This window comes from Pectinophora gossypiella, chromosome 3 (assembly GCF_024362695.1).
Source record: "Pectinophora gossypiella chromosome 3, ilPecGoss1.1, whole genome shotgun sequence".
Classification (NCBI taxonomy): Eukaryota; Metazoa; Arthropoda; class Insecta; order Lepidoptera; family Gelechiidae; genus Pectinophora; species Pectinophora gossypiella.
Genome location: NC_065406.1, coordinates 11,798,638 through 11,817,082, shown reverse-complemented (window position 1 = coordinate 11,817,082; position 18,445 = coordinate 11,798,638). Strand labels below are relative to the sequence as shown.

General features: G+C 39.0%; 2 protein-coding genes and 1 non-coding gene across 3 annotated transcripts in view; 1 reads left to right on the top strand and 2 right to left on the bottom strand.

The window, feature by feature from the left end:
- LOC126382298 (probable multidrug resistance-associated protein lethal(2)03659) overlaps window positions 1-284 on the top strand; it is a 16,638-nt gene extending 16,354 nt beyond the window's left edge. Inside the window, exon 29 of the mRNA XM_050032117.1 lies at window positions 234-284. Within this exon, the coding sequence (XP_049888074.1) occupies window positions 234-284 (51 nt within the window). The remainder of the gene's footprint in view (window positions 1-233) is intronic.
- Window positions 271-18,445, bottom strand: LOC126382039 (exocyst complex component 2). Its single transcript, XM_050031726.1, has 17 exons — window positions 18,137-18,445; window positions 17,810-17,962; window positions 17,337-17,529; window positions 16,758-16,869; window positions 16,384-16,543; window positions 15,430-15,644; window positions 14,017-14,132; window positions 13,176-13,312; window positions 12,429-12,622; window positions 12,029-12,196; window positions 10,960-11,112; window positions 9,869-10,063; window positions 3,938-4,104; window positions 3,228-3,459; window positions 1,621-1,805; window positions 1,143-1,202; window positions 271-688 (listed from the first exon to the last, which is right to left on the bottom strand). Exons 1-17 carry the CDS (start codon window positions 18,243-18,245, stop codon window positions 604-606), a joined length of 2,634 nt encoding a protein of 877 aa, XP_049887683.1. The 5' UTR covers window positions 18,246-18,445; the 3' UTR covers window positions 271-603.
- Window positions 2,657-2,795, bottom strand: LOC126382313 (U4 spliceosomal RNA). Its single transcript, XR_007569053.1, has one exon. It is a non-coding gene; the product is annotated as a U4 spliceosomal RNA (small nuclear RNA).

Sequence of the window (18,445 nt, the reverse complement as noted above, 5' to 3'; positions counted from 1 at the left end):
CCTATTGATTTAACTATGAGTACCTATTTCGGACGCTAACAGCGACCATGTCCCGGTACTAACTATCGAAGTAAAGGCATTGACACTCATTCTAAACTCAGCCATACGTTTTATTAGTCAATCTTATATGAGTATTCAACTTGAGAAGCGATGTCGGTCAATTTTAATAATTAACGTTGTAAAATTCTTACTACAACTAATCAAGTATGATTACTAAAATGCGTTTGTTTCAGAGCTACGAGAAAAAGATGGCAGAAGAAACAAATTACGAAAATGTTACGTAAAATATGGTATTTATTTTCTACAATATATTTTATTTTATACATTTTTAAATATAATTTGATAAATATAATTGTATTGATCAATTTTTAGTTTCTATAAAAATATCATTCACTGTACATACCTTCGGTCTTACTAACAATCTGCGACATTATCTTACACCTTTTATATCCATTATTCTTCATAAACACGAACAAAAATAATTACTATCATATCTCATCATCATATAACTGAATAAAATAATACTATCGTAGTACTCGATACAAACACTTAGTGTATAATAAGTTAAAGCTTATGGTATTAAAAATAATGAATATATGGATGTCAGACGGTCTCCATATTGCAGTTGAGGGAAGCCAGCTGCAGGTCCATCCGCTTCTTGAAGCCAGCCACCAGTTTGTCCATATGTCTGTAACCGAGAGATGTCTTAGGCACATCCGAACGCGCATCTGTGTGTGTGACGTCTGACGCCCATACGATTGAAGACTAAAGTAAGACTGAAGGGAGGAGGGGGGAAGTAAACCTAGCTCAGCCGCTGGTGGGGAGCAGAAAGTTGCCGTTCTATTGACGTAGTATTATTCCTTATTCTGTCTTAGGTAAGAATGTTTAGATAGATAAACACTTTATTGCTCACAAAACTGAACTGCGTTCAGTATGGTTCGGTGCAAGATCTGACGATCTAAAAAGATTTTACGACATACCCGGAAAGACAAGCAGCTGAATGCGTTTTATGTTTGCTATTCGCTCCCAGAATAACATAGAAGCAAACAAACTATGATTTTATTTTGTATTTAATAGATATCGTTCCTAAGACGTTTCCGTCTTATATACGATCCATCTGTTTATTAATCTAAATTACTCACTTCTTTTCTTCGTCCGTTGTCAATGGTGGCAGCCCCGCTAAAGCCTCTACAAGGTAGTTTCTGTAACAATAAATTATACAGGGTGTTAGCAACATTGTAACGAAAACTTTGGGGGATGATTGAGACCATGATTTTTAAGGAGAACTTCGTGATAATTTGTCATCATCATCTCCCTAGCATTATCCCGTTTTCCACAGGGTTCGCTTACCTAATGATACGGGTGTAAGTGGTAGGGTCGAAAGAGAAAGGCCTAGACGTACACACCGCGATCAGATCCAGGATGTTTAAAAGATAGGCTAGGTAAAGAGTATTCTAAACCGGCGAGCATGCATGAAGTCTTTGGTGACAGTGGAAGAAGCGAAAATGGTGTGTCAGGATCGTAGTAATTGGAATTACGTTGTCTCTGCCTACCCCAACGGGAGATAGGCGTGATGTTACGGTATCCAATAAATAGTTATTATTATAAAGCGCGACTAACTCGGCCTTCCTCGTGAGGTGGTCGGCGCAGGCGAGCCGCAGCAGCGTGTACTCGAGGCGCGCGCGGAAGGCGGCCGCGCGGGCCGGCGCGGGCGCGCACGCCGCCAGCCGCGCCAGCTCCTCGCACACCGTCTCGCAGATGTCGCGCACGTAGCGGGACGACGCCGGCCCGCACACGCTGTCCACCTGGGGGGCGACAATAGGTTAGTTTCCCACTAGTCAAATCAGTTACTTTCTACTAAACGTCAAAATACGACATTACTATGGAATTTGGATGAAAAAGCACACTGTGACGTCATAGAAGAACGTGATAAAAAGTCCGACTTATTTTTTCTTGATTAAAATTCATAAATAAATTAAGTAGAAAAAAGAAAATGTTTTCGTTAGATTTAGGTCTGTCTTTAATTTCGTGATAAATCTTAAATCTAGTACACGACCCAATTATCAATGACTTACATCGTAATGTCCCTGGTTCGGATCCCGGATCGGACTCTCTAAACCACTGAAATCGACTTTTGTCAGTTTGAATTTACGTTTGGACCATAGGTATTTGATATCACGTGGTTTCCTTGATTTGTGCCCGGTTAGCGGCAATAAAAAAAAAACGAAATATTTTATTTCAGACTAAGATTGTCCATAAGATGTTAGTATTTACACAAACTTAGTATCTATGCAATGAGCTCGCCCCTTTTACATGGGACTTAAACATAGGTGGCGAAGTGTGGGTGTATGATACACCTCTGCCTACCCCTTCCGGGAAAAAAGGCGTGATGTTATGTCAATAAGAATAATACCTAATGATATTGTAACGTGTAGGTAACCTAAAATTAATTGTCTATGTTGCGCGTAAGGGTTTTTACGTTTATAGAGCGCTCCAGCGCTATCTAGCCAGTAACCTTCATGACGTCATTCGAAGTATTTGGAATTTGGAAGCTAAAGCCAGCTGCAACCATTGACAATAAAATATACTAACTATCCCTATGCGAAGTCGGTTAAATATGCTCAGAAGAGCACGTTTTACATTTCAAGTTTATCGAGCCTTGACGGCTTTTCAAAAATTGCCATAGCGGACGGTATTTCACGTCCACACGGCGGGGTATTGGTAAAGTTTTCAACTAGCAATAATCGCACCTCGGATTAACCTCATCGGTTACGATATTGCCTCTGCGCAAAGTTAACAAAATTCCAGTTTCGCGTTCGTGTGACTATTTCACGAACAAATTTCGATACCGCGTTCTAATTATGTACAGCGCCATCTAGTGGAATTCTTGAAGTACTAACTTTTTTTTTTTGTTGCTAATATTTGTGTTATATACTTATAAAGCAAAGTATATTTCGGCATAGAGTAACCAATATACTATTCTAAGGGACTAAATGAGGATAAAAACTAGCTTCGTACTAGGAGTTTAGATGCAGTATCTTTTATAAAATATGCTTTTTGTATGTTCGTTGTTGGTCACATACCAAATCTGCTGAGCTTCATTCATACTCGTCATACAAGCAAAAATATTAAATTATAATAACAAATTATATATATTTAAATTTCGATTCGATATATAAATAATTTAAAAATAATGTTTAAAAAAAATAAGATAAATGTACACTAACCTCAGCATGAACCGCAATGAGATTATTGATGATCTCATAGACATACGGTCTGGCATCGTCGACCAACGCGTCGGAGTCAATCTTATGCCGGCCCATGTACATGCTGGGCTCAATCGTGCCCACCAGAGGGTCCCCTTTGTGCTCTAAATATGTCTCCGCTATCGTTGTCTCGAGCGAACTCAATGCCTCTCTGGCGGCTTGAAGCGCTTGCGTCGGTTTTGGAAATTCGTAACTGTAAAAAAGGACAATTACTTTTTGTTGAGTTTTCAATTATTGGGTATGTTAGAAGTATATTTACAATCACGCCCTTACCCGCCACCGGGTGGGGCAGAGCCATAAATCGTCGGAATGGAAAATTCCACTTGATATTAACTCACATTTATGAGCTGAATCAGTACTCGTTACCATGTCACTTACACACCATACAAGTTTGTACAGGTGTTAGTGACACCATACCGAAAACTGAAAGGCATGATTCAGACCGTGATTCTGAGTTAATATCATGTGGAATTTTCCGTCGCAAAACTCATGAAAATGTTAGTGTCTTTTTAAAATTTCTGTTCCTTCAGTTACTTTTGCGACGGAAATCTCCTCGTCTACTCGAAATTAACTCAGCATCGTGAGCTGAATCATCCCCTCAGTATTCGTATTTAATTACTCCATGATATGGATGTGCAGTCTATTTGATAACCTTCCAAATGGGTGCATACCTGTCGAACATGTCAGCGATGCGCGGCAATCCAATGCGGCGCGTGTACTGCGCGTTGGCGCCGGCTATCAGCAGCCGCTGCTGCCACGAGCGCGCGCCCTCCGCCGGCTGGGCCTCCTCCAGGCGCTGGTCTAGCGCCACCGACAGGCTCGTGTTGCTGAAGTCCGTCTGGAATGTAATGAAACGAAATTTATTTCTGTGCATGGTATTTAGGTTACAAATAAAAACAGATCTAAAACTGACGAAAAATATTTCATTTTGTCTATTTAACTTATTTATGATTTTTGAACAAGAAAAACGTAATAATAAATCCGATATCTCATCACATTTTCATACAAATTCCATAGTATTGTCGTGTTTTACGTTTAAGGTGATTCGTTTTCCATACAAAAGTTGATGCAGTGATACAGGAAAACGGATAGAGGAATATTGTTATAAAACCGATAAATAGTAATATTTTGGTGTAATATTTTCGCAAACTAACAAAAATTTAGGGTCCGAATACGAGAAGTACCATATTTCAGACCCTCAATTTTGATCAATTCTACATTTGTAGTGGTGCAGATTACAGTGTATTTGCTGAGCGTGTAGAGGTGTCAATGTTAGTTTGTGTGCGTGATAGTTTTTTTTTTCTAAAGGCTTTGACTACTTGACAAGTGTAATAGAATGTCAGTGACAATTTATAAAGAGATTTTGTATGAAGAGAATAAATATAAATAAAAAACTAAAAATACTACAATCTGAGAAAAGGAATATTGGAAAAATATTTTTGTAATAACGTATATTATTTAAACATTTTTAAATAATGGGTAAATACCGTGTTTTAAAAGAGGACATATATTATAATAAAAAATCAATACATAAAATGAAATGGCTGTATGGGCATAGTTCCCTTTGCCTTACCCTTCGGGGAAAACCAAATCAAAAAAGAAGTTGTTGCATTTGCCGGCCTAAATAGTAGTCATTTATAATTAATTGTTTTTCCATCCAACATACAGATTTATTTATATTCTCTTTACCGCGGACTTTTTGGTGGGACCGGGAACGGGAAGGTTGCTTTCTTCATTGAATAATCTAAATAATCAATACGAAGTGGTGTTTTGTGGTTAATGATCACATTAGTCGGAAAACATTCCCGATAGTATTATTAAATCGGAATATTCAATAAACAAAGTGTACCTATCTATTTTCGCTTTGCGCCAACAAGCCGCTTACTTCGTTTGGGGTTCGGAGTAGGAGTCTGCTCCGAGGGTGGGGGCTTAGGTTTCATCATTTCATTAATCATCATCAAGAAAAAAAAAACACAAGACATGGCTGTATGGGCATAGTTTGCCTTTGCCTTGCCCTTTGGGAAAAAAAATAAGATAAATTTTGAAATTCTTATGTATAATAAACAAACATATTTTTTCGGCGGGAAACGGGAACGGGACAGTTGCTTTCTTCATTGGGTAATCTAAATAATTAATACGAAGTGGTGTTTTGTGGTTAATGATCGCATTAAGTTAGTCAGAAGACATTCGCGAGTGTTATTATATTGGAGTATTCAATGAACAAAGTGTATCTGCCTATTTTCGCTTCGTGCTGGGAAGCCGCTTCATAGCTCAAAAGTTTATGCGGACTTTTGAGTTAATTCGTTTGGGGTTCGGAGTAGGAGTCTACTCCGAGGGTGGGGGCTTAGGTTTCATCATCATCATTCATCACCTTTCATCATTTCATTAATCATCAAGAAAAAAAAATACGTAAGACATGGCTGTATGGGCATAGTTCCCTTTGCCTTACCCTTCGGGTAAAACCAAAAAAAAAAAAAAAAAAAAAAAAACAAACATCACAGACATCATGACAGATCTAAAACTAAATAAAATCTTTTTTCTTTTTTCTATTTGACTTATTTATGAATTTTAATCAAGAAAACGTGATAATAAGTTCGACAGCAACCAGTTCAGGTCCCCGAAACAGCCCATTTCAGGCCGCGTATATAATGGAAATACTACTTCAATACGTCCCAGCCTCGTCTTTTTTTAACGTCCTCGTTATAAAAAGACGTCCTAACCTGAACTAACTAACCTAACAATAAACACCACGCGTAAATACACTTCTCATCAAAAAAATCGAAACACTTCCGTTTTCATTGTTTCTGTCCGAATTTAACACAACAAAGAATTCATACGATGAAAAAAAAATACATAAATGTATAGCTGGCAGTTTGGCCATTACAGTAATAAGCGAAAATTCTAAATTCAAAATTAGAATTTCATTTGTTTATCTTATAAACGAAATGGATCACTGTTTTGAGACAAATGTGTGTTTAGGGTTGGAGTACATTTAGCGTTTAAAAACTAAAAATTGGCGCCTATCCTTAAACTTTTTGTTTTTTATTTCAATACTGTGACTTTGGGACGTCTGAAAAAAGGTTTTTTTTCTAAAACGTATGGATACTTCGCCCACAGAAGCCGCCCAAGTTGTGGCATTGCTGGATTCTGGCCTTAGTCAGCGTGTTGTGGCTGCAAGACTGCATCTAAGCCTGTCATCTGTTCATAGAGTCTATAAACGTTATCGGGAGACTGGTTTGTTCACGCGCCGTTCAGGATCTGGCAGGAATCGGGTCACTTCTGAGCGAGAAGATCGATTTATTGTAACAACTTCTTTAAGAAATCGACGCCTTAACGCTTTTCAACTGCAGCAGCGGCTTCGTGTTGTACGAAGGGTGGCTGTAAGTGACTCTACAATTAGAAGAAGGTTGAAGGATCGTGGACTGGTACCGCATAAGCCAGCAAATGGGCCGAAATTAACTGCAGACCATCGAAGAGCGCGCCTTAACTTTGCACGTGAGCACCTAAATTGGTCATACCTACAGTGGAGCAAAGTTCTCTTTTCTGATGAGTGTAAAATTATGCTGTATGGTAACGACGGAAGGAACAAGGTCTACAGAAGAGACGGAGAACGCTATGCACAATGCTGCATTGAAGAAAAGGTCAGCTATGGTGGCGGTTCTGTAGGTATGACCAATTTAGGTGCTCATGTGCAAAGTTAAGGCGCGCTCTTCGATGGTCTGCAGTTAATTTCGGCCCATTTGCTGGCTTATGCGGTACCAGTCCACGATCCTTCAACCTTCTTCTAATTGTAGAGTCACTTACAGCCACCCTTCGTACAACACGAAGCCGCTGCTGCAGTTGAAAAGCGTTAAGGCGTCGATTTCTTAAAGAAGTTGTTACAATAAATCGATCATCTCGCTCAGAAGTGACCCGATTCCTGCCAGATCCTGAACGGCGCGTGAACAAACCAGTCTCCCGATAACGTTTATAGACTCTATGAACAGATGACAGGCTTAGATGCAGTCTTGCAGCCACAACACGCTGACTAAGGCCAGAATCCAGCAATGCCACAACTTGGGCGGCTTCTGTGGGCGAAGTATCCATACGTTTTAGAAAAAAAACCTTTTTTCAGACGTCCCAAAGTCACAGTATTGAAATAAAAAACAAAAAGTTTAAGGATAGGCGCCAATTTTTAGTTTTTAAACGCTAAATGTACTCCAACCCTAAACACACATTTGTCTCAAAACAGTGATTCATTTCGTTTATAAGATAAACAAATGAAATTCTAATTTTGAATTTAGAATTTTCGCTTATTACTGTAATGGCCAAACTGCCAGCTATATATTTATGTATTTTTTTTTCATCGTATGAATTCTTTTTTGTGTTAAATTCGGACAGAAACAATGAAAACGGAAGTGTTTCGATTTTTTTGATGAGAAGTGTATATGTCCAGAAATGCGCTGTGAGTCGTCTGGACTGGGCGCGAAAACAACATAGAATTCGATTAGGTGCTAAGTGTCCCGCATGCTATCACCAGCTGTCACTGACATACGTATGAAGTCCCGCGGATTTTATTGGAACTAAATGACAAGTCATAATAATTATATGCGGATACTGCGACATCAGCGCCGTGCTTGCGGGACGTCCTGAAGCGCTATTACATCTTTCAAACGCGATGCGACAAAGTTTGAACCTACGCAATTTAGGAAAAATCTACCTTATTATTACTGTACTGTGATCGTTATTTGTAAAATCATACAATACATATACACAATTCTTTATACACAATATAATTATTATGACATATTGTGGACTTTTCGGTATACCTACAAAAAAGGAACAATTCAACCATACGTTGTTTTGTTATATATCAATGGGCTCAGGCAGCGTTTTCGCCGAAAGCTCCAAGTCGGCTATATTTGTAACGATAATTATGTTTGACATTCATCATCATTTTTGAACCATTTTATACAAAAAAAATACTTGTATAAATTATAAACCCTAAAGCACGCCCATGAATCACTTTACTCATTGGTGAAAACCGTATGAAAATCCGTTCAGTAGTTTTTTAGTTAGCCGCATGTTCACTGATGCGATTAATGCCTGTTAGAATTTTACAAAATAAAAAATACGGAAATTACGGAAGGTACTTTAGTGCAAAGTAAATTATTGGCCCCGATTCCTGCAGACACCGCCTAATTTTATTTTAAGTTATATCCGTCATTTTCATATCCGTCGAAAAGGAAAGGGACGGATGATTCACAGTTCTTAATTTTAGGAAGAATGAGTAAATGAATGTGTCGGGTTATTGACTGATGTAAAATTTTTAGACGGTTGGTTTAGATTTGTACTTAAAATTGACGTGTGTTCCATAAATTTTATGCTTGTCAATTACCCGTCCCTTTCCTTTTCGGCGGATAAGAAAATGACAGATATAACTTAAAATAAAATTAGATGCTATTTACAGGAATTAGCACCATTGTATACTTAATTATAATATTATTGGTAAAAGTGATACTTTTTGAAAATTCCGTAACAAATAGACGGGTTCGCCAAATTCAATTGTAAAAAAAAAATACAAAAAGTAAAAACAATTAAAACACGCAGTTGGGTTTGAACCGTGAACCTTAAGAATGGCGGCTACTGCTTTACCAAATGCGCCATTTAGAAGTTAGAAGTAGACTTCAAATTATGCATCTCTTTTAATAGCTAACCTAGTTCGCATGTGTGTGTGACAGCTTCGTGTTTGTACACAAATTGAAATGACACCAACTTTTGATGCAATGTTTCAATATGATATCTTCAGTAAATACTTCAAAATTGTAGCTTAACTTAAAGATAATGTATGTAAGATTTCGCCACCTAACATTTCACTGGGTCAGAACTCAACACTAAACGAATAAATGGAAAAAAATACGAAAACTGCAGAAGTAACGCCATCTACTGACGCAGCGTTACCTAGCTGACTGAAACACATCACCTTAAATAGTAAAAAGTAACTGATTTGACTAGTAGGAAACTAGTTGGGTATTTGACTGGGTCAAAGATAAATTATAAAATGCAAATCTAGAAATTGAAAGCAGTCTAAGATGACCAAAATCAAGCTCATTTTACTTTTCGAAGTAATTTCGAATTTTATTTAAGAATTAAGTAAGATGAATACGGCGTTTGACAGCTTTTATTGATGACGTCACATGACAGTATTTCCATACAAACGTCGAAGAAAACTTTCGTTTTGACGTTTCGTAAAAGTATCAAATGAGTGCTAGCGCACTAGGGTGGGGAGTGTTAACGACGGCCTCCTTGGTCTTATTAAGTTTTTTTTTTTATACATGTCAATTTTATTACGTTCTATTGTTATTTAAATGTCTGTCAGTTTTTCAATAAAAAATCAACCGCTCCTTAAATATGTAATTAAGTTTATTTATTATTATATCATCCCAAAACTAATCTTTTTCCGTGTCATTTCCGTTAATTTTATATCCATGTTTCTCTAACTTTGGTGATTGGCTAAATGCGAAGGCGAAGCCATTCAAGAAAAAACAATGTTTCTTTCTAAATAAGCACGTTTGCCTAGGTTGTTAAACAGGCTATAGTAGTTCCAGAAGGGTGGTACGTACGTCGTCGCTGTGCGTGAGCGCGAGCCCCCTGAGCGCGGCGGCGTAGGCCAGCAGCGCGTGCTGCACGTGGCGCTGCAGCGCGGCGGCCGGCGCGCCGCCCGGCGCCAGCAGCGCGCCCTCGCGCCGCCCGCCCCACACCACGCACTTGTGGGTGGACGACAGCGCCTCGCTCAGGTACGTGTCCAGCAGGCGCGGCTGGAACATTTACACAACATTTCATATGATTTTACTTCATTTTCGGTGTTCGTGCCTCACCCACTAGGGTCCACATAATACCAGCGTCGTGGTTCCCGCCCGCCGCGACTTGTGCTGAGGCTTTTATCTCAGGACGTCCACCACCACGTTATGATCATTTCGACGAACATCCGCTTTGATTTTATGTAATTGTTTTGTGAACATTTTAAATAATGTTATTGTCTTGTGTTTGTGTGTGGCGTCCTTTTCTAATAAACTATTTCTATTCTATTCTATTTAGAAATATAATAGGATCTCTGTGGTACACCGGCTTGCTTCTCAAACCGGAGCGCACCGGTACCGAACTTACCAACGGGTAACGGTACCAATGAGTAATCAATTTATCTTAAGTGCAGTTTACATTAACACGGTTGGCTCGACCATTATACACGACGATCACATTGATCAAACTGAAAGCTGGGTAAGATGTGGGTATTTAGTTCATCTTGCGATGGATGTGCCTCGGACTACCCTAAGTGTGACATAGTCGTCAAGTTATGTAGTCAGTGACTGATAATAATATATGTAAGATAAACACGAACTAGTGAGAACAAAGGATTTAAAAGGTGGGCCGACGAAATAATATCAAAGGTTGGAAACACTAAGACCTGGACCAGATTCGTGGATAACAAAAAAAATGGAGATAAATGGGGGAGGCCTTTGCCCGAAGGCACACAGATTGGTTATTGTAGATCGTAGATTAAGGAAAAATTTTAAAATGTAACTTCTATATCTGATAAAAGAGTATGACATACATAACATAAACAGCCTATATACGTCCCACTGCTGGGCACAGAAAAAAAACTATAAATAAAAAACTATATAAATAAATAAATAAATGTTAAATGTCAACTCACGAGGCAGGTGATGGCGCCGTAGTCGGAGAACTCCTCGATCTTCCAGTCCTCGTGCTCCGGCAGCGCCTTGACGCGGCGCAGCGCCCGCGCCAGGAACACCGACATGCCGTGCACGCGGTACTCGAATATCACCTGCTCCACTATACTCAGCGGCTGGAATCGTAAGTTGAATCTGTTCTAGCATAGAGGAATATTCACACCAAGATACATTTATCGAGTGATGTATCAAGCTCTTTATGTTTCTATTTTTTCTAATTTTTAACGAGGCTTTGAACACCCTGATCATGCCAGCCTCATAGGTGCTTTCGTGTACCTATCCCTTAGGCAAAGGATTAGTCAACCAGATAATATAAACTAAAAGCCTTACATGATAGTGGCTCTGCCAACCAGCAATTGACTTCTCCGTTGCCAAGGGAAATCACCCCATGAGAGCGATAAAAACCTTCTTCTCACGTCTAAATTCCGGGCACATTCCAACAATAAAGGTAAAGGTAATCGGTCTTATGACAGACATGGTATTATAATGATAATTATCTTCTTTTCGAGTCGATGGTAGATTTATATAGTACCCGCCCAGTATTTGAAATGATGATTAATTTTAGGCTACAAGGACCCCTACAATAAAACCTTAACCTAAATATACATTAAAAATAATATTAAAAACGAATTAAGTAACAAATCATTATTATAAATCAACTGCGTTAGGGAGACTATGCTCAAATATTATGGACATAGATATTGTAGAAACGCTAAGCGTATTGAAAGGATTTACCATGATGGTACAGAACACAAATAATTAAAAAAATATTAATATTAATTATTTTAATTATTACAATAATTAAAGTAAGACTCAGAGGAGGTGAGATCTGCGCCGGATACGAATTGATGCGGGGCAAAGAATTCCCGTTCTATAACCGAACATAAACACATATACATAAAGAACATACTACTCTACTACTACTCTTCTACTCTTTAATGCGGGATAACGACCTGCTTACTCTGGTACGTGTAGCATGCGTGAATCTTTAAGAATGACGATCGATATGATGAAGATGAACACAAATCTGACCTGTGAAGGCAGATCAAGCTTGAGCAGCGAGTCGTAGGCCTCCCGCAAATGCCGCAAGTTAGCCACCAGCCGCGCGTCCACGGCGCCGGGGGCCGCGCCGCCGCTGCCTCCCATCAGGCAGGCGCGCATGTGCTCCGCGAACAGCGACACCGCCTTTATTATCATCTCCTGCCAAACGGTACAACGGAAACAAATTAGTATTGTTTCGATGTTGGACCACAAATGACTTAATAGTACTATGTATCAGATAAATCACTCAGTACAAAATGTACTCCGTCGTCGGTGATTTAATCGGCGACACCGACATCGGGGACATGTATATTTTAATGATTTATACAACAAATGTATATTACTTTGTTGAAGTAAAAATAGATTTTTGTTGCGAGCTGCGGCTGCATACCTTGAGATCGGCGTGCCTGCCGGGCGCGTTGGGCGCGCCGGCCAGGTCCCCGGCGCAGTAGCGGCGCGCCAGCGGCCACAGCGCCGCCAGCTCGCTGGCCAGCGCCGCGCACGCCGCGCCGCACCACGCCGCGCGCGTGCCGCTCCACCCGCCCGCGCCCGCGCCCTCCGCCTCCGCCTTCGACTTGCGCTTGCCTGAACCATGCAATAACGAATAATACTAAGTACAAAACGGCAACTCTCCGCTCCTCACCAGCGGCCGAGCTAGGTTTACCTCACCCCTCACACCCCCCCCCTCAATCTTACTTTAGTCTTCAATCTTTAGTCAGATGTCACACACACAGATGCGCGTGTACGATAACGTCAATGTGTAGTGTCTGAGTAAAAGGAGGTGTTTTGTATGAAGTGTCCGGGGTGCGCCTAAAGTACCAGAGCTCGCATTTTTCGCATCGTGCGAAAATATATACCTGTTAATTTGTGATTTGTAATAGGGTAGTTTTCAACTAGTCAAATCAAATTACTTTTTACTAAACGTCAAAACACGAAATTACTATGGCATTTGTATGAAAGAGCAATGTGTGATGTCATAGAAAAACGATTTTTCTTTATTAAAATTCATAAATAAGTAAAATGAAAAAAATATATAAATGTTTTTGTAACCTTTAGATCTGTCTTTATTTAGCAATCAGAATTTCATAATTTATCTTTGACCTAGGAAACTACGCAGTTAGTGTTAGTTCCCACTTACCCTTATCAGCATTTTCCTGGTCCTCCTTCTGCTTGAAATGGTCCTTGACCTTGTCTAACAAGCCGAGCAGGTAGTCCTTGCGGCTCGTGATCGCTGTCCACGCCGCGTCGCCCTCCCAGTTGAGGCTCACCAACAGTCTGTAACGTGGATGAGCCGTTTTAGATGTACGAAATGCAAAGACAAGCTCAGAAGGTACACAGACAGTCTAGATGACCTTCGAAAGGACTAGCAAAACGCCCTCTTTCTTAGAAGAGCCTTCTTTCTTTGCCACATCCCGGACAATCCATACAAAAGTCATTCTTGGGTCATTCTTGCCGTGTGCTGCTTGACCGCGTAAGCGTAACTGCGACAGTTCACACACCATCCTCCTTACTCCTTAGCGGCTTACAGCCATTAACACTTTTAAGAAAGAGTATGCCTAGCTCGCCGCTCGATACGTATTGGTGCGGCGCGGACAGTTACCATTATATGCACAGTATTATGTATTTTTTATTCAATGCCTTTGCTCTAAAGTGGAACACAGTGGTACTGATTTGTCAGACAAACTTAACTTTATTTTAGTTTTAAAGTTCTAAAACTACCTCTATCTTTTCCTTGCACTTATCGTAAGTGAAGGACGGCACAAAAGTGAGATATCAAACTAAAATAATCTATGTGGTGAGTAACTACTAAAAAATAAGTAACAAGATTGATGATGAGGAAGAAGCGCGTAAACAGCCAGGACGCCCAAATTGTACTGTATTCATGTGTTATGCTATGTCTGATTGTTGAAATTTAGTTCTGTGCAATAAAGTATATTTGATTTGATTTGACGGTATAATATGCTGTTTCGTAACGTTACCTAATGTATTTGGTCTGCTCCTGCACATTGATGGGCATGGTCTTCATCCGAGTGTGCAGCTTCTCCTTCAAGTCTTCTATCTTCTTGTCAATCTCGGCTAATATCTTCTGAAATAACTGTAACAAAAAATAACAAAAATTCATTTTTTGTCACTACTACAGTAGTACGGTCTTCTTAAACAAGAGAAAAGAAAAGTAGTACGGTCAGATATTTGAATTTGAACAACATTAATTGCTGGTCTCATAGTGATTTTCTAAGTTATTGTAAACTTAATAATTATTTACCACTAATGGCATTTACGCGTCCATCCGTTACTCACTAACATAATTTTAATTTAAGGTATATTGTATTTCTCTAGTTAAGTGAATTGTATTCTTTTGGAGAAATAAATTTCTTAAACCGTAAACCGTATTAAATTGACAGATTACATCCAACTAATACACACACGTAGATACATAATCACGCCTATTTCCCGTAGGGACAGACAGACCACGCAACTGAGTCGTGTACTAGGATCCAGATAACTTATGAAATTCTGATTACTAAATAAAGACAGATCTAAAACTAACAAAAAACATTTTCTAAATAATAAATAAGTCCGACATTTTATCACGTTTTTCTACGTATGATGTCACAGTGTGCTTTTTATACAAATTCCTTATTTAGATTAGTAAAAAGTTGGAAACTAGCGAATTCCACTAATAAACTGCCTATATACGTCCCACTGCTGGGCACAGGCCTCCCCTCAATCAACCGGAGGGGGTATGGAGCATACTCCACCACGCTGCTCCACTGCGGGTTGGTGGAGGTGTTTTTACGGCTAATAGCCGGGACCAACGGCTTAACGTGCCCTCCGAAGCACGGAATCATCTTACTTTTTCGGACAATCAGGTGATTCAAGCCTGAAAAGTCCTTACCAAACAAAGGACAGTCTCACAAAGTGATTTCGACAATGTCCCCATCGGGAATCGAACCCGGACCTCCAGATCGTGAGCCTAACGCTCTAACCACTAGACCACGGAGGCTGTCGAATTCCACTAATAATCGTATAAACTACCCTAACTCACTTTTAGTAATCAACCGCTAAAATAGACTCAAAAATTTGTCTATGTAACAAGATATTTCATAGAAAGTTAAGATAACATACAAAAACACTTTATGGCAAATGTACAACTATACAATACAGCAGATATTCTAAAACTTTTCGATAGATAGATAAAATACTTTATTGAGCATAGTGGATACAAGATACAGAAATAAGGACAACAGGCAGCAACATTTAAGTTCTGTTACTTAAATGTTGCTGCACCGTTACCGAATACCGTATTTTAAAATCTATTTAAACACCACACAAAAAAAACCGACAATCTCCCAATAATCAACAGTAATAAATGCAGGATATTATGGTATTACCTTGACATCAGTATTCCCAAAGAGATTCTTGACTCTGGTGTAATCATTGACCACCAAGTCATACTCCTTCTTGCGGATGTTCTTGTCGATAGACGCGGGCAGTTGGAAGAGGAACTTGTGTCGCGTGAGGAGGGACAGCGCCTCACGAGTCTTGTCTGCGTTCTCCTTACGAGACAGGATCTCAGAGAATAGCGAGTCGGCTAATGTAATTGATTCTGGAAGGTGAAATATTTTTGGTTAAGAACTATTAGGTAGACTATATTATATTAGGTACTATAGTAAATAGTAAACTATAGTAAATAACCATATTTTAATACAACTTTTACAACACTTTTAATGCACAGAGAGAGATACTCAGAGAGACCTTTCAAACGTGAAAATTATTAATGTGACAGTAGCTAAGGTTAGTGATGTTTCAAAAAACAAAGACCTAAATAAATAAATATTTCTTATGAATCTTACTGTGGGATTAGCCCTTTAGATATAAGTGGAAATAAGCTATTTAAAAAAAGTTATTATAAGGTTTATTTAGAAGATATGAAATAATATTAATGCATGGGTCAAATCTTTTTTTTGTGCCCAGTTGGGCGCGAACCTCTGTTCAGGGCGTCGTCTGGGAGAGAAAATAATTGAAAGAATTAATCGACCCTAGTGGGTCGATAGCGATAAGCGCTGATTGTGGGAAATCGTCGACCACGCCGGCGGGCTCGGTATCCGAGTCCTGAAGTGTTTGGTGTCGCGAGCTGATTGGCTGCCTCTATGGCTAGAGTAATCGAGTCGTCGGGATCGTATGTCCTTTGATTAATCAAATCAAATATACTTTATTGCATACAAACAGAAAATAAAATACAAATATTTTTAAAGCATTTCGCAATTTCTTCCAGGAATCAACCATAAAAAACTTGGATGTGTAATGTGGTAACATTACAAACCTCACATCACCATACTACATACCTTCTATGGCAGCCTGCAGGCTAGGTAGCGGCTCCTTGCCATTTTTCCTCTGGTCCTCTTCAAACATGTTCTTGAGGAGTACAAGTCGGTCCAGCTGGTCCATCACAGCGCCCGTGTTGGCTTTCAGGAAGCTCAACTGCCCTTCTTTCTGACTCTCCACCTTAAATACAAATTAACAAGGCTCAAAAAGATAAAATGTGTTTGCTATGTATTTTACAAAGTGCAAATTCTATATAATATAAATACAACCAAAGTCAAGTTCACAAAGAGTACTCTCCATAAGACCAGAAAATCAGAATAAAAATATTCAAATAGATTTTTACAGGTTGTAGATACATGATAATAAAAAAAAAACAATTGCATTATTTCCAAACCTTTCTCTGTAAGAACACCATTCCAGCTCTAAGGTCTTCAAATGAGGTGTTGCTGTGATGCTCCAGTAGATACCAGCCCGGCTGGAAGTTGTCATCAGACAACTTGCCAGAGCTGGAAAACAATACAAGTATTTTTTTATAAAATGCTCATATACTTTTTTACATCATCATCAATTTAAGAGCCACGCTCTTGTCGGTGCAGCATTTTCCACGCTACTTTTTTAGGGAAAAATAGGGCAGTGGTTTCCCTCTTGCCTTCCGCCCACCACTTTTTTACATACGCAGTTAAAAATGGAAGTAAATAAGCTGGATTTATTAGTTATTCTAGCACTGGGACAAGTTCAAAGACTTTACAAACATCCAAGTTGATTTAGTAAATTCATTACATACAATTACAATTATAAAACTTTTTCAAGAAACACCTCATTCATAGGTGTGAGATGACCTGTAACTAATATTCCTTTAAATAAGTGGGTGCTTTAAAAGTACATCAAAAAAGCCCAGATATTTTACAATTAATTCCTGTTGATGATTTTAGTCTGAACTGCTGTATGTTGAAATCTATGGGTTCATACTCACCCATCGGGGAAAAGCTCATTGAGTTCTTCTTCAGGAAACTTGCAGTCATCCCCCTCAGTAGACAGCCCTAAGGGATCTGGAGGTGTGTAGGCAGTAGGAGACATAGGTCGTCTGCCCCATGGCACTGATGGAGGGGCTGCCTCTTCCACCCACACTGCACTCTCCTTCACTGGCCCTATTGACTCATGGTAACCTGAAAATGTTTACAAATAACTAAGATTTAGATATGTTTAAACTACATGTACATTTTAATTTGATAATGGAATATAATACATATTTGTACATTTATGAAATATTTCACTGATTTAGTAAGATTGATTAGTGAATAAAAACAATATTGAAGAGTAGTGCTTATTGTAAGTGTTGTAAATGTTACCTTGGGATTGTATTTTATAGTATTACGATATGTATACTGTTGAGTATACCTATTTAAATTAATAAATAAAATAGTAACTATTGGATGTTCTCAGTACCTCTAAACTGGACAGTAGAGGTTCCTTCTCCACCTGATCTGGTAGTAACGATAATGTCTCCGCGGCCCTTGCAGGGTCCCGAACGGGCCACAATCTTGTTCTTGCTCTTCCACTCGGCCGACAACAAACAGTCGCAGCCACATATCTTCAGACCTGATAAAAAAAGTTGTGAATGTACGCCCACATCTTACGAACTTTACACTGGCTACAAAAATGATTGTTATTTTTTTAAGCTTTACATGTCTTTACATGTCTTGTCTCTACAACATGTAGAGCATCAGATAAAAGATGTTTAATGTCTGGGAAAAGAGATGGATTATAACATACCGATTAAGTCTGTAGCACTAGCACCCAAAAACTCTCCGCGGATGGTAACTCTTGTCCCCGGAGGACCTTCCTTCGGAGATATACCAGTTACTACTGGTGGTGGAGCCATAATACTTGAACAAAACTACTATAATTTTTTATGATATATCCAAACTTTCTCGTACTTTTATTTAAAAAATCGTAGAGATGATAAAGTAAATAAATCAATTGGAACAGCTGTCAAAATCAATTGACAGCGTTTGACAGACCAAAATGGACCAAAATTGGACCAAAATTATAAAAAAAAAAAATCTACGTGCCAATAATTAT

Coding starts and splice junctions, on each gene's coding strand:
- LOC126382039 (XM_050031726.1), bottom strand. CDS start 18,245: ATGGCTCCACCACCAGTAGTAACTGGTATATCTCCGAAGGAAGGTCCT. Junction 4,105..9,868: donor CGCTCACGCACAGCGACGAC/GTACGTACCACC, acceptor ATTACATTCCAG/ACGGACTTCAGCAACACGAG. Junction 1,203..1,620: donor CACCTCACGAGGAAGGCCGA/GTTAGTCGCGCT, acceptor TTATTGTTACAG/AAACTACCTTGTAGAGGCTT.